This window comes from Xiphophorus couchianus, chromosome 9 (assembly GCF_001444195.1).
Source record: "Xiphophorus couchianus chromosome 9, X_couchianus-1.0, whole genome shotgun sequence".
NCBI lineage: Eukaryota > Metazoa > Chordata > Actinopteri > Cyprinodontiformes > Poeciliidae > Xiphophorus > Xiphophorus couchianus.
This window is the reverse complement of record NC_040236.1, coordinates 4,714,896-4,740,531: the sequence shown is the minus strand read 5'-3', so window position 1 is coordinate 4,740,531 and position 25,636 is coordinate 4,714,896. Positions and strand designations below refer to the sequence as shown.

The following is a 25,636-nucleotide window of genomic DNA, read 5'->3' as shown; positions in this document are numbered from 1 at the left end:
ATAAAGCAGAACAATGAATGAAGATACAAGACAGAACTGGTCAAAATTGAAAAATTTTCAGAATGGCTGAATATTTATGTCTAATATTCTAATATTTATGTTATTACAAAATACTACAATACAGTAAAGGTTTAGATAAGAAAAATTGTGTCTGAAGTTTTATCAGAAATTGTAAGGAGTCTATAAAAACAACCTCGAAATAAAATAATTTTAAAGAATAGATTTCTGACCATATACTCGATAAAATATTCATTGTAGAATAAGTGCAGTCCAGTCCACGCTGGCGGCACACGTAAACAGAGAACACGTGATTTATTTCACAGTGGTTAGTTCTATTGTTTAAGCACCGCCCTCAAGCGCCGTCCAGAACAGAGAATCGAAGGCACCGCTGCAGTTTTAAACTCGCTCCTCCTCTTTGATTCGAGAAGACGCGGGGATGAGCGGGGCGTGTTCAGACCGAGTAAACGTCCAGTTGTGGGCGGGGAGGAGGAGAACTAAAACGCTTGCCCGAAGGCAACACAGTGCAGCGGAAGAGTTTCAGTTTAGATGCTTTAGGAGTCTTGCATGAAAAGGAAAAATGAGACTTAGGTCTCAAAGGACGATTACCGCTGCTTCGGAGACGCCGAGGAGGACACGTCAACGGTCGAGACAAACGCGCCTTTTGACGACGGAGACGGAAAGCCCCTTACCAAACAAGGTAGCTCATCGATGTAAAAACGGTTGTTTCATTTTAGTAACACTGAGCATATTTGTGGCAACAGTGAACAGTTTTCAGGTGAAATATCCAGTTATCGCTCAAATGTTCTGATGTTTTGCTAGTTTCAACACAGCAGACGGTGCTGATGCTAACTACTGTTAGCATCTGGTGTTTAAACAGCATCTGAACGGTAGGTGGCCTAAACGAATGACGACCAATCGCCCCTAATGGCAGTCAATCAGAAGTAGAGATATTGGGTCACCGATCAGATTTTTAAAGGTTTTGTAGTAAATAATTATCCACGAAGGTAATTTAATCAGCTTTTACTGTGGATAGAACGCTGGCATTTTCAGAGCTCCGGTAGGAGGCGCTGTTTCAGAGTAATGCTGAGGTTGGCTTCCGATTGACAAACATCTGTTCTTCAGATACCGTTTAGCTCAAAATGAAACTATCAGGGCGGAAGTTTCACACAACTAACCACAGTACAGCATAAAAAATATTGTGTGTAAAAACTAAAATTGTCAAACCATTTCGATGTTTTTTAATTGCTTTCTGCTTTCTACGATTAGTTGGTCACGTCGGAAGGACAATGTGTATGGATCAGAATAATTCTTGGACGAAAGCTAGATTTTTTTATTTTTTTTATTTTTTACTATATATCTTCTTTTTTTTTAAAGGCCTTGCAAACCTCTTACCAGTACTAAATCAAAAGCAAGATTCAGAAATTTCTTGTGAAATTAGCTTTTTTTTTCCCCCCCCAAGTGCTTCTGACCTAAATTAAATTATATTCTGACTGTTTTTTTATACATGCATAACAATCTGACATTAGGTAGTTAGTAAGCCAATCTATCTGCTCAGGTAGCCATCTATTTAACACACATGCTTGCCGTAACTGTGTTTTTATCTAAAAATCATATTTAACTTTATGGTTTTAGTTTATATTAGACAAAATATCAATTTTCTCCATGCTGTGACAATTGCAAAATGCAGTAAAATCTTCCAGTTTCTTGCCTTTCTTTTAGTCAAAACTCTTTATTTGTTTGTTCCTTTCTTCGTTGCGTCAACATCTAATGTCACAATGATGATTTAGATTTATGCCAATAAATGTATTGTGTATAACTGCACAGAGGCAGTTTGAATACTCTTTTCTGCACAATGAGGAGTAAATGGTATGTGTATTTTATTCAACCACAGAGTGAAGCTCCTAAATGTGTTTAGAAGTAATCATTGAGGGGTCAGAGGTCAAATACTGAGCAACCTATTTGGTGGCACTTTTACATAGGAGTGCTGTTTGTGTTTCTAGAACTGTAGCAACTTGGTCAGACTTTAATCTGGTGATTATAGATAAATAAATTGATATTAAAAATAACACTAAAGCTGTGGTGGCAGTGGCTCAGGAGATGGATTTATTTGTAACTGGTGGTTGCTGGTTCAAACCCCTAACTAGTCCTTATGGCTTTCTTTAAGACAAAGAAAAGGGACAAATTAAGATCAATACTAGTAGTAATAGAGATTTTATTTTTTAAATGTTTTAATAAACAAAACACAGACTTCTACAAAGCACATTGCTTCTACAAAGCAATTGTATCAATGTGTTGATGTTGTGGGTTTGAGTATAAACCCCTTTTGTTTAGCTTTCCATTTGATTAATAACAACTGGAACATCATTAAGTGTCATCTGTTTTTCAGCCTCATCATTTTCTCTTACTTTATCACTGCAATGTAGAGGTTTTTTTTGCCCGTTTCCTTTATATTCCTTCCAGTCATGTGAAGCACTTTGAGTTAGTTTGATGCTGAAACTGTGCCTTACTAACAAAACTAGCTCTTCCTGTCGTAAAAATGTTGAAATAATGATGGCTTTTAGAGGACGGATGCGCTGAGTCTGTGTTGGATTAACGCAGAGTCGGTCGCATGCAAGAGTCAGTCCAGAGAAAGTAGGTCACCAGAACACACGTGTTTCACGCTGCGAACACAAATGAGGGTTGAGCCGCTGCCAGGAGTTTACTCTGGTTTGATGGTTGAGAGCAGAAATGGCGGATCAGGCCTCAGCGTTTAGTATCTGATGTTGCTCATTAAAAACCCAAATGAGACGTTTCTGTTCCACCAACTGATGTTTTAATGCTCAGGTTTCATTAAATGTGCTTTTTATGAGCACATTTGAAAAAAATGCCTATTGTCATTAGCTATTGTTGTTCATTATGTGGAGTAGAAGTTGCTGTGGTGCTATTAAGAAAGTGTTGGTTTCATCAACTAAACATTAGTGTTTGAGGCTCTGTGTTCAGGACATTTGGTCTTAAAACAAATCATGGAATCAATATTGGTTTGATAAAGGCTCATTCTTGTCTCTAGTAATAATTTGGACAGCTAAAGCTCATAGATTAATCATAACAGCGCTGTTTATAATCGAAATTAATCTGTAGATATGCATGAAGATACAAAATTCATTTTGAAAAGATTTTTTTTTAAAAAACCTTCTCCCAGCAAAATTTACTACACTGGTATGTAAATACTTTTTACTTTCTGCATTCACAAGGAAGCAAATTATACAAAAGGTATAATCACAATGTCATGATGCCAATTTCAATACTTAAGAAAAAAAGAAAAGTTGACTCGTGCATCATAATAAATAAAACAACCATTACAGCTCTATTTTCCAGGGGAAGATTATAACGCTCAAACTAGAACTGTAAAGAAAAATTAAATACAAAGAATTAGAAGTTCATAAACTAAAAGCATAATATTAAATAATGATGTAGATAGTGGGCTATAGGCCAGTCGTTCATCCAGCGGCCTGCCATGTTTTTGAGTTAAAACATTTTTTAAAGTTGACTGGAAATTTTAAAATATGACTTGATAATTATGTATCATTGAAAGATTGGAAGATTAACACCTGATAACTAACTATAAAGTATTAAAAAATGCAAACATTTTAAATAAATGAGCAATGCTTAGCCTGGTGGGGGCACAAGTAAAGCCTGGAGGCCCACCAGGCTTATAATACAATGGGGAAAACCCTGACAGTGGATCATCAAGGTGGTTTTATCTGTGAAAATAAAATCAGATTTTCTGAATTTCTCACATCTACCAAACTTTGCCACCACAGACTAAATTGTTTGATCTCGTGATTGAATGAGACTAATTTTCATAACTGCTTTTATTTATTTCACCTGTGACTAGGTTGAGGAGGAGTCTGTGGCTCACCAACCAGAAGATGAGGTTCCTACGGTGAAGAGGCGGCCGCTGCCTCGTGGCCGGGCGAGGAAGCGGCCAAGGGCCATCGCTGTTGAGGACAGAGAATCGGGTGTTTTATCTCCATCAGCAGGTTACACTCGTTAAGTTTTTTATTTTCCTTAATCTACAAATCCTCTTTCCTAACCGATCCTTTTCTTGTCTTCCAGATTTGGCTTTCAAGACTCCACTCAAGCCCATACTGCACCATGAGCGCATTCTGTCGGAGATCGACGTGGCGTCTCCTCGTAACTCCACGGCCAGAAACATCTATCCGCCCATCGTGCGGTTCCTCACTCCCAGCAAGGAGAGTAGGTGTCTCAGCTTCTGACCTGAAACAGTGAAGAGGGTCAGAGACTCCTTTAGTTTCGCTCCTGTCATTTCCATCAGCCTCATGGTCTCTGCTGCTTTCAGCAAATCTTTTGGATTCAGTTTTTAACTTTTTCCACTGCATGGTGACGCCATGCGATCAGACAAGATGAACAGCAGTCGAGGAACATTGATTTATTGAGTTAACAGGAATGTAGACCGAGCAACAATGAGCAAATAGTTCAGACCGCCGTGTGTTGGTGATTGCATCATTAAGAGTTTTTCTGGTAATCAGCAGCAGTTCCTCACCTTCAGCAGACGGCGTCGTGTCAGCGGGTTTTGGAGAAGGGCTTTCAGTCAATGTGAAGGCTGAATGCTAACAGCTAGTCAGAAAACCACCTGCGTTGGCTAAAACAGAAAACTATATTTATCACAGTTTTAAATGAAATGTCTATGTCTGAGCAGTTTGTGTGAATAATTACTTCATCATTTGTATAGTGAGAAACATGTTACGGTGAGAAATGTGTAAAAAAAAAAAAAAAAAAAAAAAGTCCTGCCAGTCCGTTGTGAAGGTTTTTTTATTTTTAACGTTTCAGTTGGATTTGTTCTAAATTAGTCAAAGTCTTTTTTTGGATGAGCTCTTAGCCTTCCACTGTTTTTAGGATTTATTCACTTTTCTTCATCTTTGCATATTTTAAAGACAAATAGTGTGATTACACTATATTTACAATTTTTAAACCATCCGTAATATCTTGGATTGGCAACAAGCCCAGTTGGAACTCTCCGATGTAAACAGCGGTCTCTGTGTGTAATCGTCAGTAAACTTAACATCTTAGCTCAGCTTTCTAAATCTGACATTAAAGATAAATAAATGATTGGGAGAGTATAAAATTTAATAAAAAGAAAAGAAAAAATTCATCATACCTTTTGAGCTTCCTCTGCCAGTCCTGCTGTAGTGAATCGCTGCTCCTGCCGGGTCGTCTCAGGCTGTTTTTCTTTGTTTTTCTGCTCAGATATGAAATGTCCTGAAACTGCCAACAGTGTTTTGCTGAGCCCAGAACAAGGAGTGTTTGGTTACGGTTCCATCGACCTGCTGGCTGGAGATGAGGATGACGACGTCTTTGATCCGTATGTTCTTCTTCCTCCTCTCTGTTTTTTTTTTTTGTTTTTACCTCTGGAAGAGGAAACATCTCATTTTAACAAAAGCTAGATTTCCAGTCCCCTCATTAATGTAAATATGTTCTCCTGTTTTTATGTGTTGTATTTTTATTATCGTGTTCTCAGATTTACCTTTATCAAGAACATCCCGTCCCAGTCTCAGCATTCCCGACCGTGTCTCCGAGATATCCCGCCAAAGACCCGGAGCACTCCGGAGGCCACGCTGGTGGTCGACTTGGTACGCTCAGTCATACCGCAATTCTGATGCACTAATGTTCATCCCAGAACCAAACTGGGATAAATACTGGAACTGGAAAACAATCCTAGTATGATGTAGAGCTGAAACTAACAAATAATTTAGCAACTGGTTATCCTATCACTTTATTGTGATGATTAATTGGCTAATCTTTTTAATTAATTGGCTTCATCAAAAATGCAAATAAGCAATTTAATTCCTTTATTAAACAAGAAAATAAACATTTCATTGCCCATAATGCAACAGCTTAGAACTCCATTAGTGTCGTTTTGATCAGAATTGTAGAAAAAATCCATCTGAAGATAAGAAATACTTTAACATCAAACTGTGAATAGATCTGCGCTTTATGGACAACAAAAGGTGCCTAATGACAGATTAATTTTTAGAGAATTTGAGCCAGGTGAAGCTAAAACTCAGTTGAGAGGTTTTGGGTTGAACACATTTACAAATGTTTTCATCTTAAAATCAAAATGTACATATTTTTTGTACAGTTTTGGCTCTGGTACTGGGTTGTTCTTTCAGCAAATGAGTCTGTAACTCCAGTTAACAAATAATCAATTACTAACTTAGTTGCCGATTATTTTAATAATCATTTCATCACAATTAATCTGATTAATTGTTTAATTAATTCCTAGTCCCAAAGACTGAGAAGGATTTTATTTGTTCATCATATAAACAGTAAATGTTTATTTAGATGTGAGTTTTATGCTGCGTGTAGAAACTATCTGAGCTAAAGCAGCTGTTCATTATCCCGTCTGCAGCTAATTATCCCCGACTTTAAAGAGAAGGGAGGCTGCAGCTCGGCTCCCTAATTATTAACTCCCCTAAACTTGTGAACCGCTGAAGCAGCTGCTGGATCAGCGAGTCGGATCATTGATCGAGACGTTTTAGTGCGATGGAGCAAACCGGAGGTGAAAAACCAAACCAAAGAAATCAACCTGATTTAAACATAACTCTGCTGCCAGCACGATATCCATTCAGTGTCATTTGGTTTGGTTCGCTAGCTGCATTAAAGGTTAGGGGGTTCTGGGAAAAGAGCAAAATATTGGTAGAGACTTGACAACAAACATGAATATCAATGACATTTTTTTATTTTTAGTCCTAACCATTTGTGTTATGGCAGCAGCTGGATTTAAAAGAAGACCGATTCACGTTTTTGTTTCCCCGAATAGGAGGAGACGCTCATGTTCAGCTCCCTGAATGTGATCGAAGAAGCAGATTATACTTTCTATACCACATTCCAGGATCATCAATACCAGGTAAATAATCTCTGCCACCTTCTTCTTTAGTTGATGCTCCAACAAATGGCTCGATGAGTTTCTCATCTCGGCTCCAGGTTCTGTTTTAGCTTCCTGTTAGCCTGTTGGTTAGATTCAGGTGAGCTGAATCTAACCAACAGCAGGAAAATATAAATAAAATCCTACATGTGGCTCACAACGGACGGTTTTATGGAACATGCCGAGTTAGTGAATCTGAAATTTGCTGTTTAGTAAACAAACATTTTCTAGAAAAGTTGCATTTTTTAAATCTTGTAATAACATTCAGGTCTGTTGTTGCACAAACTAAAGCAAGAAGCTCCGAGATTAAAATCATAATTGTATAATTTTCACACTCTCCAGCTGTTCATTAATTGTGAAAAACTAAAACTCCCAACATTTATTGTCTACAAATATTTTACAATTTTGTAATGTCAGTTTATTTTTAAAAGGCATCAGTTGTGGACATGCTTTGAGGCAGAAATTGGGTTAATATTGCTGTCATTCATTAAATTTTGGGTGGATTCAGAACAAATAATTCTATCAGAGAACCTGGAACATTTTTTTTTTTTAGTTTTGTATGTTTTATGTTTTCTGGTTGATTAAAATCGAATCGGCTTGTAGGAAAAAAATTACAGAAGTCTGTATTGGCATAAAACTGTACTGGAAACAACAAAATTAAGATTTCTTTGCCTTTTCTTGATAATAATGCCTTACACCACCAATGCAGCACTCCCAAACATTTCCAGAATTCCCTTATGCTTGTGTAACCCAAACATTAAGATGCCACAGAGAAATCCTGGGAATGATTCAGAGCTACTAGAAAGTTTAAAGTAAAAGCTTCGCATAAGGCAATATGCAATTCATGCAACACCAGTCATTTTTCATGATTTTTTAATAAAGAAGTGTTTGTTCCTTTCAACAGGTGTACATGATCCTGCGTCCACATGTGAGAGAGTTTCTTCAAGCCATGGCAAAAATCTACGAGGTTTGAGAGACTCACAGTTTCTGTTTCTCTTTGTAAATCAGTTACAAACTCCTAACCGCAGCTTCCTGTGATTTCCAGCTTTTTGTTTACACCTGTGCAAAGAAGGAATACGCTGAGAAGATCCTGGAGATCCTCGACCCTCAGAAGAAACTCTTCCGGTACGTCGCCTTCAGAGCTGCTGCTGATATTTTATTTGTTTTTCTCTGCTTTGTTACAAGTTGCCATTGAGCTGCTTCTGATTTTTTTATTTTTTTCAGACACCGCCTGTATCAGGACGACTGCGCCTGCGTCCTCGGTCACTACATCAAGGATCTCAGCATCCTCGGGAGAGACTTGACGAAAACCGTCGTTCTGGATAACGCACCGCACACCTACCCATACCACGTGAGAAACTTTACTACACAGAAAGCTGTATAGCTTAAAAAATGTATTTAATTATCAGAGAGTAGGACTGCACAATATGGATGAACTTAATATTTCAACTGCAAAGGATTGTCTGGATGTTTGGGAGGTTACCGTGTGTTAATGCCATGCATGCAGATAATATCTAAAGAAGTATAACTCTTTTTACAATATGTAAACAAATAGATGTCTGGTTAGTCATCAGTGGGAGTAAAAATCTAGAAGTACTTTATTTTTAATAACTTAGCAGATAAACATGACTGCAGTGAAATTGGGATAAATTAAGAGTCAGAAAAATCTGGGGTAACTTATTATCGCACTCTTTAGCATTGCAATAAAATGTTGGGGGGGGGGGGTTTCTCTCATAATGTGCAGCAAGATTTGTTTTATTTTTTGATAAAGACACACTCTTGAGCTTTGGTTTTTGCAATTCCATTTCTCTTTAAGAACTAATTAAAGTTGTTTAAAACACTCCTGCTCACTATAACTCTTAGATTTCCGAAAAGCTGCCAACATTTCCACATTCAACATGTTCGATAACGGCTCAGTGTTGAAACCTCAAAAGCAAATAAAAGAGCAACTTTGCTGCAAGATGTTCAGCCTTCTTGTTAGCCGCTGATGTCTTGCTCTTTCTCGCTGTAACACAGCCTGATTGGGCTGTAAACATAATGTTTTTTTTAAAAAGCAGCAACCTGCTTATTAAATATTGACACATCAGTGAGGATGAAGCCACATTTTGTCATCTGGTTTTGTTTTAAACTCCACTATTACTCATAACTGTGATTCGTCCCTCTGCAACAACATCTACACCAAAGAGTGCCAGTGGATATCACAATAAGATCTCATTTTTAAGTCTCTGAACAAATTTTCCTCTATGTCCTCCTTTACAATTAAAATAAGATATTTTAACCCTCTGTAGGTTTACTTGTTCCTCACTAGTTTAGTGTTTTCTTTGTTTCTCATAATTTTTTCCTTTCTCCAGCTGATGAACACGATACCTATTAAGAGCTGGTCTGGAGGACCAGAAGACAAAGAGCTGCAGAAACTCGTCTCCTACATGGAGAGACTGGCTCCAGCGGTAAGTCTGCTTCTAGATGCTTTTCTTTCCCTAGATTTATCCCAAAGAAACACGCTCTGCCACAGGCGAAAATAACCATAAAACATTTAACAGCTCCTGTAGTTCATTTTTAATCATCTAATATTACAAAAATATGTGTTAAAGTTAGAATCCTGGGCTTTTATTCCTCTAGACGTTACACTTAAAGGAAAAATATTGTTGCTCATTAAAGAGTTTCAGCACAGAAAGTTCTGCTGCCCTCATGTGGACACATTAAGGCATTGCAGGCTAAGTAGTTAAGTTTGTATGTCTAGTCTAAAATTAATAATTTGTGTGTATAAATCTATTCTTAATGGCTTGTTTATGGCACATAAACTATTTTATCTATTTATGTCTGGAATTAATTTTAAACTTTTAGAGAGGTGCAGCTGTATCCTGACTTGAATCTGATAAAGAAAATATGGAAGGAATTAAAGATTAGGGGGATGGCTGTTAGGCCTTCCAAACTAAAACTCTTATAGATCATCATCAAGACTAATAGTCAAAATATCAAGAGAAACAATTATGACAAGTTTTCTGACTGCTGTATTGGCAGATGCTTTTATTTATCCTCCTTTTACACTGAAAAAAGGACAAAATACACTCACTAGATTTTTAATAAGCCACATTATCATTGAAGGCTAAAATAATGTAACCCACAGACGATAAGTAAAATACAATGTTACAGATGTTACAGTAATTTAAATTTTTTTAATCAGTGCTGACCACTCATTCGTCATCATTTTTAGCGCCTCCAAGAAGAAAAGCAGTTGGTAAAAAAAAAAAAAAAAAAAATGTTGACGGAATGTGAGTGGTCTGCATTGATGGTCCATAGTTACCTTATGGCAGGCATGTCCAAAGTCCGGCCCGGGGGCCAATCACGGCCCGCGGTCAGATTTCATACGGCCCGCAGCTTTGGTTTTATAATGTATTATTTATGGCCCGCCTGCACTGTGAAACAGAATAAATAAATCATAAAACTTGAAACTGTAATTCCTCCTTTCACCAAATGGTGGCAGCACCACTTTAATACTATCAGTCTCTGCCTCCATGCAGCGAACCGCTCTCCACTCATTTCTGCCATGGCCACTGCAAAGAAAACGAGGAAAGTTTACAGTGAGGGCCGCCGCTTTCAAGAGAGATGGGAATTACAATACTTCTTTTCTGAAAATCAAGGCAATTGTGCTTGTCTAATTTGTGAGACGGTTGCCTTGTTTAAGGATTTCAACGTAAAAGGACACTATCAGACTAAACATGCTAACACATACAACAAGCTAACAGGAAGTGACCGTGCTGAAAAAGTGAAGCAACGCCAAGCTGCACTGGCATCACAACAGCGATTCTTCACGCGGGCCTGTGAGTCAAAAGAAAATACCACCAAAGCAAGCTACGATGTTATTGTTAAACATGGCAAACCTTCTACTGAAGGTACATTTATCAAAGACTGTGTTATGAAAATGGTGGAGAACATTTTGCCCTGAGAAGAAGCAAGAATTTGAGAAAAATGTTTGCCTGGCAGTAACAGTGTGGCACTGAGAGTTGAGGACATGAAACTGAGTATTTTGAACGGCAACGTCTGTCACTATCAGCAGTGAAGAGCCAATCGAACATTTATGCACCTGGACTTATGGCACTTATTTTTATTAAACTCTTGAGTAAGATTTGGTTATGAACCTGTAGATATTGTAAATGACGAGCAAAATTCACTTGTTTTAAGATTTAATAACAGACAACTTTGCATTACTTATAACTCCTGTTTAAAATGTTCTTGAGGCAAAGATATTTTTAAACTCATGTAAATTTAAGGTATTTCATACAGTTCGTTCAATGTTATCTGACTCTCCAGATATGAAAGAAAGGCAGAATTTGGGTTTTTAGAGTTGTTCTCATTTGCCTGAGTGGCTTATATATATATTTTTTTTTGTCATTTGAAAAATAAAGATAATTGTGATAATGAAAATTGTGTATTTGCATGAAACGTTTGTAGTTAAAAAATGTCCAGGGCGTGCCGTGGTGGCGTAGGGCGACCCGTATTTGGAGGCCTTGAGTCCTCGACGCGGCCGTCGCAGGTTCGATTCCCGGACCCGATGACATTTGCCGCATGTCTTCCCCCCTCTCCTTCCCTGTTTCCTGTCAGCCTGCTGTCACATAAGGGACACTAGAGCCTACAAAATACCCCCTGGAGGGGTAAAAAAAAAAAATCAAAAAATGTCCGAACAAACTATTGGCCCCCGGGCATCTTCACTTGATCAAATCTGGCCCTCTTTGCAAAAAGTTTGGACACCCCTGCCTTATGGCATCCATATCACTGCAGTTAAAGTTATACACCTGGTACAAGCAATAGAAACTCTCCTGGAGTTAATTTCATTTTTTTAAATTACTGTAACATCTGCCGCTGCTTGGATCTGTTTTCTGGTGTTTGTAAAATGCTGCTGAAAGAAAAGAATAACCCTAGCTGCTGCAGACTGAGGCTGTTGTTTATCTGTGATAGAGTTTAAAAACTGGTTTGTTTTTGTTCTTTTCCAAACTCCTGGCCAGAGTTAACAGAACAATTATGTAACGTCATTTCCAACCTAGAAACAGTGGAGGAAATGAAAGTGTGCTTAAAAGAGTTTTCACCCTTGACAGTTCAGTAAACTCGGTTGGATTGGGGCTCAAACATTCGTTACATTTTCAGCTGGTGAGGTTCAGCTAAATGAAAAACCTGTTCCTCTCCTCACCAGTGGTGGCGCTGCACCAAGAACTACTGAAGGAAACAACACAAAAACCTCTGAATAAGACACTGAGCAGAACTTCCTTTCTTCACTAAATGTAAACAAAAATGGATTAGCATCAGATTTTAGCGGTTGCAGGGTTTAACAATGAGCCATTTTTCCCGCTGGCGTTTAGACTCACATTTGTTTTGGTTGTATTTACCCAGAATCCTCTGCGCTATAGTCCGCTTTCTGTCATCCATATATTCACTCAAACTGAGACTTAAGGTTTTTAGGTGGACCAGCGTTCGCTGTTTTGGTCCACATCAGAGTTGGATTACACGTTCACATCTCCCCCATACAAACCAGACCTTCTTTCAGAGTTTGATTAAAGCGGACTGAACAGAGCTAGTGTGAAAGCGACTTAAACTCTTCAAGAAAAGGCTTATGGGTATATTTCTTTTTCTTTTTGATGAAATTATTAACCTCTTCACCCTCCCAGCTGTTATGAACTGAACATCTGCCTTTCTTGCCGTGGCTACAGGTCAGATTCTTTTTGTTTCTCCAGGAGGATTTTCAGGAGGTTCTGAAGAAGAGGAAGGACCACTTCCACAGGTTGCTGTCCGAGGACTGACAGACCCTCCCCGCCTCACCAGCTGACTGTTGTAGCTCATGTTTAGGTTGAATTGCAGATTCCAGATTGGACCGCCTGACCGGAAGGCGGTATGTCCGTGTCGGGAACCGGGCCGGTTCTCCTTAAAGGACGGCACATTTCAGACGCTGCTGACCGATCGTCACCTGAACCCGGCTTCTTTCCAGAACTGGTTCCTCAAGCAGCAAACTGCTAACACGTGTAAATATTTCCCGAACAAAACTTGAATTATTTTGTTAATATTTCTAACTTTCTATTTACTGATCATATTGCTAATCAACAGCTGTTATCTGTATATTTTAGAGGCTTTTTTTGTTGTTAAATTATATACATTTACTCCAACAATAAAGAACTAATGGAGCGTTGCTGTGTTGCCTTAGCTCATTGTTTCAATATTTAACTTGACTGGTTGTTGTGGTAATGTCAGGTGTGGTTCTGATGCAAATAATTCAGGAAGTGGGCGTGGCCTTCCCTGAGCGATCAGATTGATAACTTTTATTGAGAAAATGGAAATGGTATTTATGGGAAGGTTGGGTACAGTTTTAACTTTAACTGGTTTCCTTTTATCAGAAATTAATATTTTTATTTTCTATCTTGTTGTTTTCAGTAGAAATGGATCGTAAATCGGTTTTCAGGCAAACAGGGAATAAAACGTTTTTCAGTGTATTTTGATTTAAAAGGAAAAAACCTAAATGCAATTTTTGCCTTTGAATTTGCCATGAACAACATGCAGATCCTGTTTTCCACTAGACTACCTTACTCCACTACCTTACTCAGATAAATGTCTGAGTGGTAGCTTGGAGACTTGGCAAACCGGCACCTTACCCAGGGGCTTAAGAGCTGAATTAGTTTGTTTTAACCATGGTGGTAAATTGTAGCAAAAAAACCTGCCAAGTTGTCATTTCTGCTCCAGTTCTCAACATTCCTTTTCCAGTTTTAGTGGATGTGACAGAGTTTTCTTTTTGTTTTAGAAAAGTAGTTTTTAAATGATTTTTTTATTATTTTTTAAAGCAGTTTGATCATACTTCCTGGATCTTTCATTGCTGTTTCCTTCAGCTTCATCATCCTCAGCAGCATTCATCATGGCGTCCAGAGTCGAGCTCTAAGCCTCAAACATGCGCGACATCCCGCCTTGCAACTTAATTATTTAAAATTTACGATGAAATCTGTCCAAACTAGCTTTTCTGCCATTTTTACTGATGTGCTTGGCCTCTTGTGATGTCATCAACACAAATGAGAATCCTGGGTTTTTTTGTTTTGTTTTTTACCCTCTGTGGGTTTTTTAGAACCTCACATTTCCATAAATTATGACTTTAAAATCCAAAACTGCGCTACGCAGCTGTGTTTTCACTTTGTGTGAATTTATTAGGGATTAATAAAATCCTCGCTGAATTGTATCTTTAAAAGGTCTGAAAAGCGCGCAGGGAAGCTGAGATATTTGCGTTAATAAAGTTCCTCCTCGGGACAAACACTCATCCCGAGTATGAATATTAGATGGAAGCTGGAGTTTAGTTTGAGAGTAAATATTTACCGTCCTGTTTGGACAAACTTGTTTGTGTGATGGCTGTGATTGCTAATGTTGAATTTGAAGATAAACTGAGAGTAAGTGCCGCCTCCTCCTCCTCCTGCTGTGGATCCTCTCCGGCTTTATTTGCTCCATATGGTCTTTGACATGGTACCCGGGAAGAAGGGAGGAAAGGGAAAAAAAGGAAAACCGTGTGTGGGCGGAGGAAAAACCTAGTATTTTGTCCGTCCTGAAATTTGATTCAGAAGTTCAGGATCCTGGAAGACAAAAAGCAAACCGAGGGGGAGGGAAGGACGGCGGAGTAAATCCACACACTGCAATCTCCGACTCAAGTAAGTTCGTTTTAAAACCTTTTCTGTTCAGACAAACGCGTTCATTTTGGAGCTTAAACTGCGGCTTGCGGTTACAATGTAAACAATCAGCTCCTGTATGTGACGGATTTCTGAATGACTTTACATTTTACGCACGACTGCATGCGCTTCATTTGATGTATTTAATGATAAATGTGAAAATCCCTGCATACCTGCAGTTTGCGCAACGATTGGGTCATTTTTTGTTTTTAAATCTACTTTAAGAGTTGCTCAGCTCAGCAGTGAGGGACAAAGTGGTTTTTTTTTTTTTTTCTTTTTACCCCGTCATGCGCCATCTCCAAGAAATCGCGCTGATTTGCTCCCCTCCGACCTACAGGCCTCCTAATTGTGATCTATACATGCTAAGGTCCTCATTTGTTTAGAAAATGGTCGTTCACGGAGAAGTTTGCGTGCTGACTCCAGCGCCGCAGTTGGATGTGCGCCAAAAAAAAAAAAAAAGTGCAGGAGAAAAAGCTCTAAACGCAATCTGCAGATGTGATTGAAATGGCTCAAGCGGTTCCAGACCCACAAAAGGCGCCTTAATGGAGCTATTGTGCTTTCAGTTGAATCCATCATAAACTTGGACTATTCTTTGGATTTTAATTTTTTTTAAAAGTGGACTAAAAAGAAAGTTTTAACATTTAACTTCTTTTATTTTATTTTACTGACATGAACCTAATTTATCCCCAGGCTAAATTTGGCAGCACAGCACCACCATTTTTTTAATTTGCACATTGTGCATTTAACAGTTGAAATAACATGGTTACAAATGCTTTTTTTATGTTATTGAATAATATTTTTTCACCAATATGTATTAATTTCGTTTTTGTCCCTTTTTTGCTAATATTTAATGTATTATAAGTTCATTTTTCATTGTAGTTCAGTGTTTCCCTGAATGCAGTGCAGAGAAAAATGTATTTTTCCCTCTGATATGTTTCTTATTTTCTCACATTTAAAAGTTTGAGCATCAACCAACAAATATTAACGTCAAAAGTAAATTAAAACCAGCTTTCAAATGATGATTTACTAACAGAAAAAAGCACATAAAAATCAATTGGATAGAACTTTTCTACACTGAAAAAAGAAAACAGGTGATTCAATGTAAAACATTAGTTGATGTGTTTCAAGTATTTACATTAAGTTTATCCAGGTAAATGAAGTTTAAATTGTCATGTTAAACAATTGTAAATAAAGTAAATTTGACAAACTTGATTCAATTTCAATTATTTTTTTCTTTGAGTTGGAGCTCCATTTTCATTTTTATTTTATTTTTTTGCACAGTGACGACATGAAGTTGACTGCAAAAACCTCAAAACAACAGTAAGGAAATTACAGAACAGAAGTGGAAAAATCCACAAATCTATCAGTTTTAAATTTGTTCCATTGCATCTGGGCAAAATTAACAGAATATTATTAAAAAGTATTTTATACCAACAGTCAAACATGGCGGTGGCAGTGTGATGCTCTGGTGTTGCTTTGCTGCTTCAGGACTTATTAATTCTGCCCGGCAAGAGAAAATCCTCTAGATTAATACCCAGCCATCAGTTTGTGACTCTGAATGGCTTTAAAAGCATTAAATAAAAGTTTAGGAGTGGCCTAATCAAAGCACAGACTTAAATCTTAAGATGCTGAGGTATAACTTTAATCAGGCAATCATGCTCCAAAACCATTAATATTGCTGATTTAAATCAATTCTGCCAAAAAAGTGGGGAAAGTGTGAAAATATTCCTTAAAGTGATGAAATAATTTATTGTTTATTGATTAGTTGAGAATTGTTTTTAACTGAAAATCATCTAAAAGCTGCATTTTGTGTTTATTAACTTTGATTTTAAAATTAGCTTGGTGATCTGAAACATTTAGATTTGAATTGTACAGAGTTATGATCCATTCCCCTTTATTTTGGTTCTGATTCGGACAGTTTGACCCGTATGAACTGGCTGCAGGTCCGAACTGATCTCAGCTCTGTTTGTTGTGGGCTCAGACAGACAGACTGGTTCTCAGTCAAATTTGTTTTCCATAAAACATGCAATTTGCAAAAGAGAGGGAAGGCGCGGCGTTGCTCTGCAAGCCCTGAAATTAGCTGCAGACAAACAGGCTGCAATCACTGGGCGAGTAGCAGCGCTTCGGTACCGGGATCCAAACCCATTTCATCCCCAAAACATTTAATTAGGACTTGAGGAAATGAGTCTGCTTTAATTATCGTCCTGGTTTAACATGACATGATTCTGTTTCAGATCAGTGACTCCTTCTGTTGGTAAATCAGGCTGACAGCATGAAAGTTATTTAGTTATTTATCGTACTTCTCTGATTCCTGTCTCACATAGTTGGACATTTCATCAGTCTATCTATGGCTGCAACTAATAATTATTTTAGTAATTATACAATCGATTAATTGAGGGTTGTTTTTCTTTCCACATCCTGCTTATTTTTCATTTAACCCTTAAAGTCTTTTTAGGCAATACTAGGAATACATTTAAGATGCAAATAGTTCCTTTTGAAAACATAAAAACAAACATTTTATTGCCTAAAATGCAACAACTTAGCATTACTTTAGTAAACATTTGATCATTTGTAGCAAAAGATGCATCTGCAGCTAAAAAAAATCCTTAAAGCTTCAACATGTGAAACCCTTTCTGTCTGATTTAACATCAATAGTGTAGAGTTGATCTGTTTTTTAGGCTAATCAATTAATAATTGGACATCAAAAGATGCTTAACAGGATTTTTATATATAAAAATTTGAGGCAGGTGAAGCTAAAACTTTGCCATTGGAAGATTTCTGTGTAGAACAGATTTACAGACTAAAGTTTCTCATCTTTCATCTGAGTGTTTTCTATTTGCAAATTGCCTTTTTGAATCTGTATACTCACCAAAGTATAACTGATTAATCGTTAACTAACGATTAATCGATTACTAAATTAGTTGACAAGCATTTATTCAATGCATCATGATTAATCCGATTAATTGTTTCAGTTCTACATCCGTCAACGCCTTATAGATACAGAAGTCTTAAAAAAAAATCTCCTACAGAACCAAATTAAACACTTTGTCCAACAATAAACCATTTTTATCCTTCTAGGCTGCAGATAACACTGAAAATATGAGGGATTGCATGCATTTTAAGATCTTTAGCCATATCCGAGTGCATGCTTTACTGCCAGCGAATGCTCTTCAAAATAAACAGTTGGTGCCACTCAGTAATAACAGAGGACAGAGACTCAAACAGTAGAAAAGCACACAGAAGAGGCGATGCAAGTGTTACAACCCAGCTGTTTTCATATGAAAAAAAATTAAATACTTTCACAAAAGAAACAGACAACCAATTTAACATTGGCGTATTAAATAAAATTATCTTCCTAACAAATTAAAATGAACAAAATTCAGACAAAACCCCCAAATTAATACAAAAACTGGAAAGATGTTGTTTTGCCCTGGATCTAATACGTACTCTGTTTCTTTTTAAATAAGAGTTCCTGTTTTGTGGCAGCTTTCCATCAGTCACTTGCCTAAAGAAACAGTAGGAAGCTAACAATTAGTAAAGCTAAATTTGTATTTTGCCTGTTTTTATACTTCAATTTGGTTCTCAGCTGCTTCTGAAACACATCCATCTGTTTTCTGGTAATAGGGTCATGCTTACTGGTATCTGGAAAACATCGTTTCAAAAATCCTCTCAATTGTTGTCACTTTCAACAGGCACTGTGCGTTACCTAGCAACCCAAGCAAATGTTGCAACTTTATTCTCCTATTATTTCAACTTTATTCTTGAAATTTTATGACTTATTGAACTTAATTTTCTTTTCGTATGGCCTTAATACTTTATCATAAAAATCTCATTATTTAAGGCTACGTTCACACTGCGGCCGAAGAAACCGGATTCTTTTCCAATGCGACCATGATCGCTTGACCGAATACGTATCCGATTCAAATGTGACTTGAATCTGAACGGTCAGGTCGCATTCAGATTCATCGACCGGAACGTCATTGATACTCGACAAAACGTCACTATTCTGCGCCCTGATACGCGCGAGTGGAAAGAAAAACAACAATCATGGCGGACTGTAATGAAGATTAAGTTGTTACTGTGCTGGCTCCGGTCGGACAACAACTTTAAAATCGCAAGCTGTGCCCCATCGTTAGCATCCATCTTCTTTTATATGACGGTTGGCAAAACACTGAGCACGCTCTCTACTGCGCATGCGGGACACTTTCACGTCGTTTGCAGTTCGTACTTATGGAAGCCCTTTTCCGCCACTCTGTTACAAAAAATAAAAATAAATTATCTCATTATAATGAGATAATATCTCAAAATAATGAGATAGTATCTCAAAATAATGAGATACTATCTCATAATCAGATTCTATCAGGTTATAATGAGATAATATATATATATATTTTTTAACAGAGTGGCGGAAACGGGCTTCCATACATACTGGAGAACACATAGAAGTTGCATATATTTGGAACGCCAAAAAAAATCCAATTTGACAAAACATCGGAATTGGGTCACGTCAGGCTGCAGTGTGAACGCAGCCTAAGAATAATTTTGTGCAAAAAAAATGAACACGTTCTGTATAGCCCATAGATCTATCCTAACCTGTTCAAAGAACCATAATAGATGACCTTCAAACTACAGACTTTAATGTCTGTCCTCCATGCTCCAGGTTTGACGCTGTCCTGGTTTTCGTCTGGACCTCAGCTCGCTACTCTCAGCCTGCGTGACTATGAGCACCTCGGGGCTTCAGGCCACTGACAGGCAGAACGTGAAGGAGCTCGACACCGTGAAGGAGTCCATCAGTGACATCATCAACCAGCTGCAGGACATCGACCCCGCCCGGCTCTCCTTCTCGCCCTTCCTGGACCTGGACACCCAGATCTCCCTGGCACCGGTGTCGGACAGCCCGGAGTCGTCTGTGGAGGAGCTCCGCTCGGCCTCCCATTCGGCCTCCGGCTCCCAGCGCTCTCTGGAGCCGCCGTCAGCAGCAGCGGCGGCGCAGTCGAGGAGTGAGTCGCTGAATCTCTGTCTTAAATGGAGAAAAAGTAAAAGAGAAGCTGGAACCAAAGGGAGTTAAAATAGATTTGAGGCTAAGCAACAGCATATAAACAACACATTCTACGGGGGTTACATCATTATTCTGCTCGGGGGTTAACACTATTCACTGTGGTTTTGATCAAATGTCTTTGCCCTTATTACAACACCTCGGTCTATTCTTTTCATCGTTTTAGATGTTGCAAGTGGAGCTAAATGTTTAACTTTTAGCTAAATAGGTACATTATTTTGGTTGTTTTTGGTGAATGCTTATGTACTATTTACAGGGGCGGAGCTAAAGTGAGGGTCGAGGGGGCACTGGCCCACCCACGTGCTCTGCCAAATGATTGGCAATCCACCCAAAAGAAGAAAAATAATGATAGAAAAGAAAATGTATAAAGCTATTTAGAAATATACATACAGGTCTGGAAAAAGCTAAGAGCCCACTGCACTGAACCCCATTGAAATCCACCTGGTTATTCCACCAAAATATTGATTTCTGAACTTTTCCTGAGTTAAAACATTGATGTTATTGTTTCTGAATGAATATGAACTTGTTTTCTTTGCATTATTTGAGGTTTGAAAGCACTGCATCTTTTTTGTTATTTTGACCATTTCTCAGTAAATATTACATTTTTGCTTGGAGTTTCAGAGACATGTCAGTAGTTGATAGAATAAAAGAACAATGTTCATTTTACTCAAACATATACCTATACTACAAAGTAAAATCAGAGAAAATGATCATTTTAAGTGGTCTCTTAATCTTTTCCAGATCTGTATATAAAATCATGTTTAACTTCTGTGATACCGAACCATTTTGATTAGTTGATTGATTTATCACAATCAATCTGATTTACAAATTTTAGCCTTAGTCATAATTCAATTTAATGGCTATCCAACAATTTCCCTCAAATTATTCTTGTCAGAAACCAGAAAAGTATATGTCCGTTTTAACAGCATATCTTTTAGGTAACACTCGATGCTCCAACGCCTCTGATTGTCTCCTTTGAGATTTGGATTGTGTACTAAAATGTGTTTTGATCCTGACAGGCTCTGCTCGGTGCCACCAGCAGCCCAGCGCCACCCCCACTCCACACAGCGGAGCAAATCAGACAGAGCAACAGAAGGAGCCGGATCAAACTCTTTCCAGCCCCATCATCACTTCGCGAAGTTTGGACACCGCCACGGAAAACTGCATGAACCCCCCTCCGCCGGCCTCTCAGGGCGACATTCCCAACGGCACAAACACGCCGAGATGGAGCCCAGAATCCACCAGTGTGGAGAGCCCGGCGGACGAGGGCCGACCCCTGATAGGACCGCCGCGGGAGAGCGTGGAGCTGGCTGTGTGGAGCACAGAGGGGCTCAGCGAGACTGATGGGGCCGCAGGGGAGGCGTCGGATCAGGGGAGGTGCTGCTGCCGGTGTAAATGCAGCCAGAGCGGCCGTCTCCCCGCCATCCTCTCCGTCCTGGCCTCGCTTCTGTGTGCAGCCGGGATGCTCTATGCACTCTATTTCTATGTCCCGATAAGGCCCCCCGACTGCCTGGACGTAAGCTGCCGCATCATCTTCACCTTCTGCTGCTGCGCGGTGGCAGCGCTCCCCATGGTGCTCGGTACGACTCAGACACCTGCACGGTCACAAACACAAATTAAACATAAAGATCAGACGTAAAGGCAGCCAGACGAACAGGATGGGGTTCGTCTGGCTGCCTCATCTGGGAATGTTTTCGTTTTTCTATGTATTTTAATGACCTTTTAACTTGGGGTGCACCAACTGCAGTTTTCTGGACGATTACCAATCTTTAAAAAGCCTGACCTGACAATTCCGACTTTGGCCGATACCAATTTTTTTTTTTTGTCTGAAATGTTACTAAATACAGCAAGAAAGTCACTGAGTTGGCAGCAGTGGGATGACTACTGTTATCTACAAATGTTCTCACGAGTGAGCAAAAGAGGAGAGGTACTGATTTTTAGACCTTTGCTGAGGTAGATAAAATCGGTGGATAAGATCGGCTTCACGTGTCAGTATTGGCCGATTACCGATCTCCCAAAATTAAGGAAATCAACTAGCCGATAAATTGGTGCACCCCTTCTGGTAACCCAGACATTTCCCCAGGTCTTTAAGCAAATATGTTCAAACCTTAAACTTTTTCACTTTTTGTAATATTGCCACCAAAACTTCATTTAAGTTTATTTTTTAGACATTATAAAGCCTCATAGGTTTGTAAGAGAACATAAGCACACAATAGGAATGCAAAAAATTTATTGACTTACATTTAATAGATTACATTTAGTTCCACTGGTTAGATCTTCTTTCAGTGTTGTAGTTTGGCTGCCATCCAGAAGAGGGCACTGCTGGTCATCCTAAAGCAGAGCCAGTTGATACAGAAACAAAGATGGTGGAGGGATCCCAGAAAGAGAAAGGGAAATGGCTCAAATGGAGTCTGGTGTGGGATATAAGATGCAATTGAAATATAATTTATTTTTATTTTTTTTACATTTTTGACTTAATTATTTCTCCGAATATGCTGTTATTTCAGCAAAATGACATTTCTTTTAGTCTGTGCTATCCAGTTAACTATTAATCGATTACTAACTTAGTTGAATAAGCACAATTTATCCAATGTATTGTTTCAGTCCTAGTCAAATCAGACCAAAGTTGAACTGGCGCTGGCAGCATCATGCAAGTCAAAGATCCAAATGAATATGGAAACTGTTTTTAGGAACTCTCTCCTTCCAAACTTACTGAGAAATACCCAAATAAATATGTACAGTTGCAGCAAAAAGTGGTTCTCTAAAATATTAACTCCGGAATATGAAGACTTATGCTGCCACACTTTTCAGATTTTTACTATTTAAAAAACATTTAAAACATATTTACGTTGGTTTATCACATAAGGCCTAAATAAAATCGGTTCAGTTCAAAAGTACTTTATTAATCCCAGAGGGAAACTAGATGTTGTTGTATCTCAGAGAGTTGCTGGCAGGAAGGATCTCCTGCAGCAGTCAGTATTACAACCACTGTGAAGAAGCCTCTGACTGACAGTTTAAAGAAGCCACACTGAAAAATACAAGTCTAAGGTTTTAAAGTGGGGAAAAGTTCTATCTATGCTGTCTTTATTTCAAACAAATCAATAAGAAACAAAACCAGGCTACATATGCATAAAATATTTAAAAAACAATGTTTTGTCATTTTAGCTCCCATACTTCCACTTTTTTAAAATTATAACCCTTTAATATTATTTCTCTATATCAAAATACATGTAGCAGTATATATTATATCAGTATCTTATATAGAAAACATAATTTTACTTTTATCGTAACAATGTCCCGTTTTATTTTACTGTTTATGTATATCCTTCATCTTTCATACAATTATTTCTAAATATTTTTGTACCTTTTTGTTGAATATATTCATGCTTTTCCACAAAGTCGATGTACACGTTTTTATTTCTTAAATTTTGTCCTCCTCCTCTTTCTGCTAAATATTCTTGAATATTTTTGGGTAGCTGTTTTGACTTCCACCAAATCCAGAAATGTCATCGCACCTGATTTTGTAAAAGTGAGAAAAGTGAAAAGTTTAATGGTCTCAGTGGTTTCTGGTTCAGACCGAGAGAGCAGGTGGCTGAACCAACCCGACCAAATCCATCCCAGAGGAGTTACCTCTGACCCAGATTTCAAGCAGATGACAGAGTGGGGAGTATTTGCATGTTGGCCTTCCTGCCAGCAGTAGCTGCATTCAAATGAGGGAAAAATGTGAAAGCACTAAGTTGCTGTCAGACCAGTTTGCAGTGACTTCGGCGCTGTTTGTGGAAAGATGGCCCAGATTCAAGATGAATTCTGACTTATTGTTCCTCTCTGCCTTGCAGCCATGCTGGTTGGTGCGGTGTGCCAGTTGTGCTCCGGGTCCCTGCGTCTGCAGGAGCCGACTGGTCGAAGACACGCTGTGCAGCAGCTGTTTGTCTCATCGTCCCTGGAGCAGCTACTGCTCTACGTGCTCAACCTGGTCGTGATGGCAGCCCTGCTGCCGCAGGAGCAGCTGAAGCTGGTGCCCATTCTGGTGGTCATGTTCATCATTGGCAGGTGAGGGTTAGAGTGGGTCGAAGGACTTAATGGTGACCTTTGACCTGAAGGAGTCGTCACCAAACACGAAAACGTCCAAAGGCTCAAACGTGTTCATACAGCCTGGCTTCTACCGGGTCAAAAGTCCCACAGAGAGCTGCACATCAACGAGCTTCTGGCACTCTGAGTGGAGGTTTGACCCAAATTCACTCCAGAATCGGAGAAGTTCATTAAACTTATAGGAAGACAACTAAGGCCACCGAAAAATAAAAAATAATAAAAATTTTAATTTCAGAATTCTGACTTTAGTTTATTTAACCAGGCTGTCTTAAAACTCAATTCGACCTACCAAATCTGAGACTGTGGCTATAATCCAGGTTTACAAAAGCCCATATTTGAAGAGGAGTTTTTTCTGAGTTTAAAGTCGTAACTCTGACCTTAAAGTTGAAATTCTGTTCTTCTCTTTATTTATTTTATTTTGTTAAGTGATCCTGATCCTGATCCGTTGATGGATCTTAGCATTGTTTCCTAGCACTGATGAAAAGCTGCTAAAGACAAAATGAGATGATATTGATCAGGCTTAAATCCTTAGATTTCAGTGCAATTTGGCTTATATCTTACTAGTAAAAGTCAAAGCTTAGATATGTGTATGTTTGAGTAATGCAGGTTTGTTGTTGGAAATTCTTAATCTTGTAAACGTGACTGACAAGCGAGACGCTGAGTGTTTATCATAAATATCTGTACGTCCTCTGATTTCCTGTTTGGGGTTGTTTTCTCGTCCTCCTCAGGCTTGTTTTCTGGTTCAGCCTGAACACGTGCGGCTCCTGGAGAGGCTTCGGTTCTGGTCTGACCTCCTTCCCGCTCCTCGCCGTGGTCGCTCTCAATCTGTTCCTCATGTACAATCTCAATCTCAAACAGCCCCTTTTTGGCCCTCAGGACGCCCTGTATAATCAGGTCACCCCGTCCTCTTGGTCGGGGTAGACATCGCAGAGCCCGAGCGGCAAACCAGACGTCCTGCCCACAGACATCCTGGACGCTCAGTGAGAGGGAGAGCTGCGCTTTCTTCTCCGAGCGGAGGCCATCCTCCCAGAAATAGGCCATTCCTGTGGTCTGCTGCTCAGCAGAGCTACACCCGCCGCCGCTGTAATCTCCAACTATGTGACGGCTTTTACTTGTTGCTCCTCCTGTGTGCAGCCCTTTTTCATGTGGTTTTGTGCTTTATTATCTGAAATGCAAGCGCTCTGCCTGGCTGTGGCCGAGGTTGCCTTTGAACAATGCTGTACACATAAAACGGTTGTCTTTTTAAGCTGTTCCAATGCCTATATTTAAGTAGAAGCTCTGCCCTGTACGCAGCTGGATTTGTTTCACCGCAACGCAGCTGCAGTTGTCAGATTTTACTAGTTTGACTTTACAGAGGGTTTGTACAGGACAGAGTCGGAATAAAAACCATTTGTAAGAAAAAAAAAAAATAGACCTGGTGCTTTTTTTTCCTTGGACTGAGCGGTTATTCCTGGTGAAGTGCAGGGACTGTCATTATGTGATAACATGTTGCTCTCCGTGTGTCTCCACCCTGCTGGCATCCTCTCTTCTGATGAACGTCTTGGGTTTGTGGCTCCCAAATGAGACCAGAGACCAGAAGAGAATAAGATTCACTCAGTTTGGTTTCTCAGTCAACTGGAGATTAATGAGATCTTCAGAGGGCAGTAATTAGAGGTTAGACACTGAAGATGCTCATTAAGTTTAAAACTGTAAGTTTTTTCAAGATCAGATGATAAAATCTATTTGCAGTCAGGCTGGTTGTAGAAATTAACTCTAAATGTTTTAAAGTTATGATAAAAATTATCTTAAGATGTAAAAAGGCAAAAGAAGAATGTTGCTTTCTTCAACTGGATCAGATCTGACAGACGGATGTTTTAAATCTAAAATCCATCCATCCATCCA

At 38.9% G+C, this 25,636-nt stretch overlaps 2 protein-coding genes across 3 annotated transcripts; both read left to right on the top strand.

The window, feature by feature from the left end:
* The first annotated feature begins 436 nt into the window (after positions 1-436).
* On the top strand, positions 437-13,100 carry ctdspl3 (CTD (carboxy-terminal domain, RNA polymerase II, polypeptide A) small phosphatase like 3). Of its 2 annotated transcripts, none has more exons than XM_028028297.1 (11): positions 437-697; positions 3,875-3,998; positions 4,096-4,236; positions 5,248-5,362; positions 5,519-5,630; positions 6,821-6,907; positions 7,830-7,892; positions 7,971-8,050; positions 8,150-8,276; positions 9,277-9,372; positions 12,652-13,100. In XM_028028297.1, exons 1-11 carry the CDS (start codon positions 578-580, stop codon positions 12,715-12,717), a joined length of 1,131 nt encoding a protein of 376 aa, XP_027884098.1. In that variant the 5' UTR covers positions 437-577; the 3' UTR covers positions 12,718-13,100. The 2 variants fall into 2 exon arrangements, with proteins under 2 accessions (XP_027884098.1, XP_027884097.1); XM_028028296.1 differs by having other exon boundaries at positions 3,875-4,019.
* A 133-nt stretch (positions 13,101-13,233) lies between these two features.
* On the top strand, positions 13,234-25,164 carry LOC114151215 (transmembrane protein 79-like). The gene is made up of 5 exons (XM_028028295.1): positions 13,234-14,592; positions 19,271-19,610; positions 20,686-21,246; positions 23,503-23,716; positions 24,484-25,164. The coding sequence occupies exons 2-5, from the start codon at positions 19,331-19,333 to the stop codon at positions 24,674-24,676; spliced, it is 1,248 nt and encodes a 415-aa protein (XP_027884096.1). The 5' UTR covers positions 13,234-14,592; positions 19,271-19,330; the 3' UTR covers positions 24,677-25,164.
* The last annotated feature ends 472 nt before the right edge of the window (positions 25,165-25,636 follow it).

Coding starts and splice junctions, on each gene's coding strand:
- ctdspl3 (XM_028028296.1), top strand. CDS start 578: ATGAGACTTAGGTCTCAAAGGACGATTACCGCTGCTTCGGAGACGCCG. Junction 5,363..5,518: donor GATGACGACGTCTTTGATCC/GTATGTTCTTCT, acceptor TCGTGTTCTCAG/ATTTACCTTTATCAAGAACA. Junction 6,908..7,829: donor TCCAGGATCATCAATACCAG/GTAAATAATCTC, acceptor TCCTTTCAACAG/GTGTACATGATCCTGCGTCC.
- LOC114151215 (XM_028028295.1), top strand. CDS start 19,331: ATGAGCACCTCGGGGCTTCAGGCCACTGACAGGCAGAACGTGAAGGAG. Junction 21,247..23,502: donor AGCGCTCCCCATGGTGCTCG/GTACGACTCAGA, acceptor TCTGCCTTGCAG/CCATGCTGGTTGGTGCGGTG. Junction 23,717..24,483: donor GTCATGTTCATCATTGGCAG/GTGAGGGTTAGA, acceptor CGTCCTCCTCAG/GCTTGTTTTCTGGTTCAGCC.